Genomic DNA, 285 nt, shown 5'->3' with positions numbered 1-285 from the left:
TGTCTATCTCTCTATTTCTATGTAAACAAAGAAAGAGGGAGAGGAAGACAGAAGACTAAGATTCGTACCACTCCTGGCAACAGTGGTAGTTCTAGTGGAGCCAAGGGTGTCCTGTCTTCTACAGACGGGAAGTGGTAGTTACTTACTTCCTCCCTTATCACTTGCTTACTTTTTAATCTATTTGTTAGCTCATCCCCGTCAGTATTACTATGAAGTGACCCTTCACACTCTCACGTCCTTCTGCTACGCCCCTGACGACTTTGTCGAGCGGGGGGGGTGGGGGGG

The 285-nt window shown here is 47.7% G+C and overlaps 1 protein-coding gene across 1 annotated transcript; it reads right to left on the bottom strand.

Annotated features, from left to right (window-relative positions):
* Window positions 1-27: 27 nt before the first annotated feature.
* Window positions 28-274, bottom strand: CSUI_007899 (uncharacterized protein; the record flags this gene model as incomplete). Its single annotated transcript, XM_068068042.1, has 1 exon — window positions 28-274. A coding segment is annotated over one exon (90 nt), but the record flags the coding sequence as incomplete, so codon positions are not given.
* Window positions 275-285: the final 11 nt, after the last annotated feature.

This window comes from Cystoisospora suis, assembly GCF_002600585.1.
Source record: "Cystoisospora suis strain Wien I chromosome Unknown contig_4278, whole genome shotgun sequence".
In the NCBI taxonomy this organism is placed as follows: domain Eukaryota; phylum Apicomplexa; class Conoidasida; order Eucoccidiorida; family Sarcocystidae; genus Cystoisospora; species Cystoisospora suis.
Note: the sequence above shows the minus strand (reverse complement) of the source record. Positions and strands in the feature narration are given on the sequence as shown.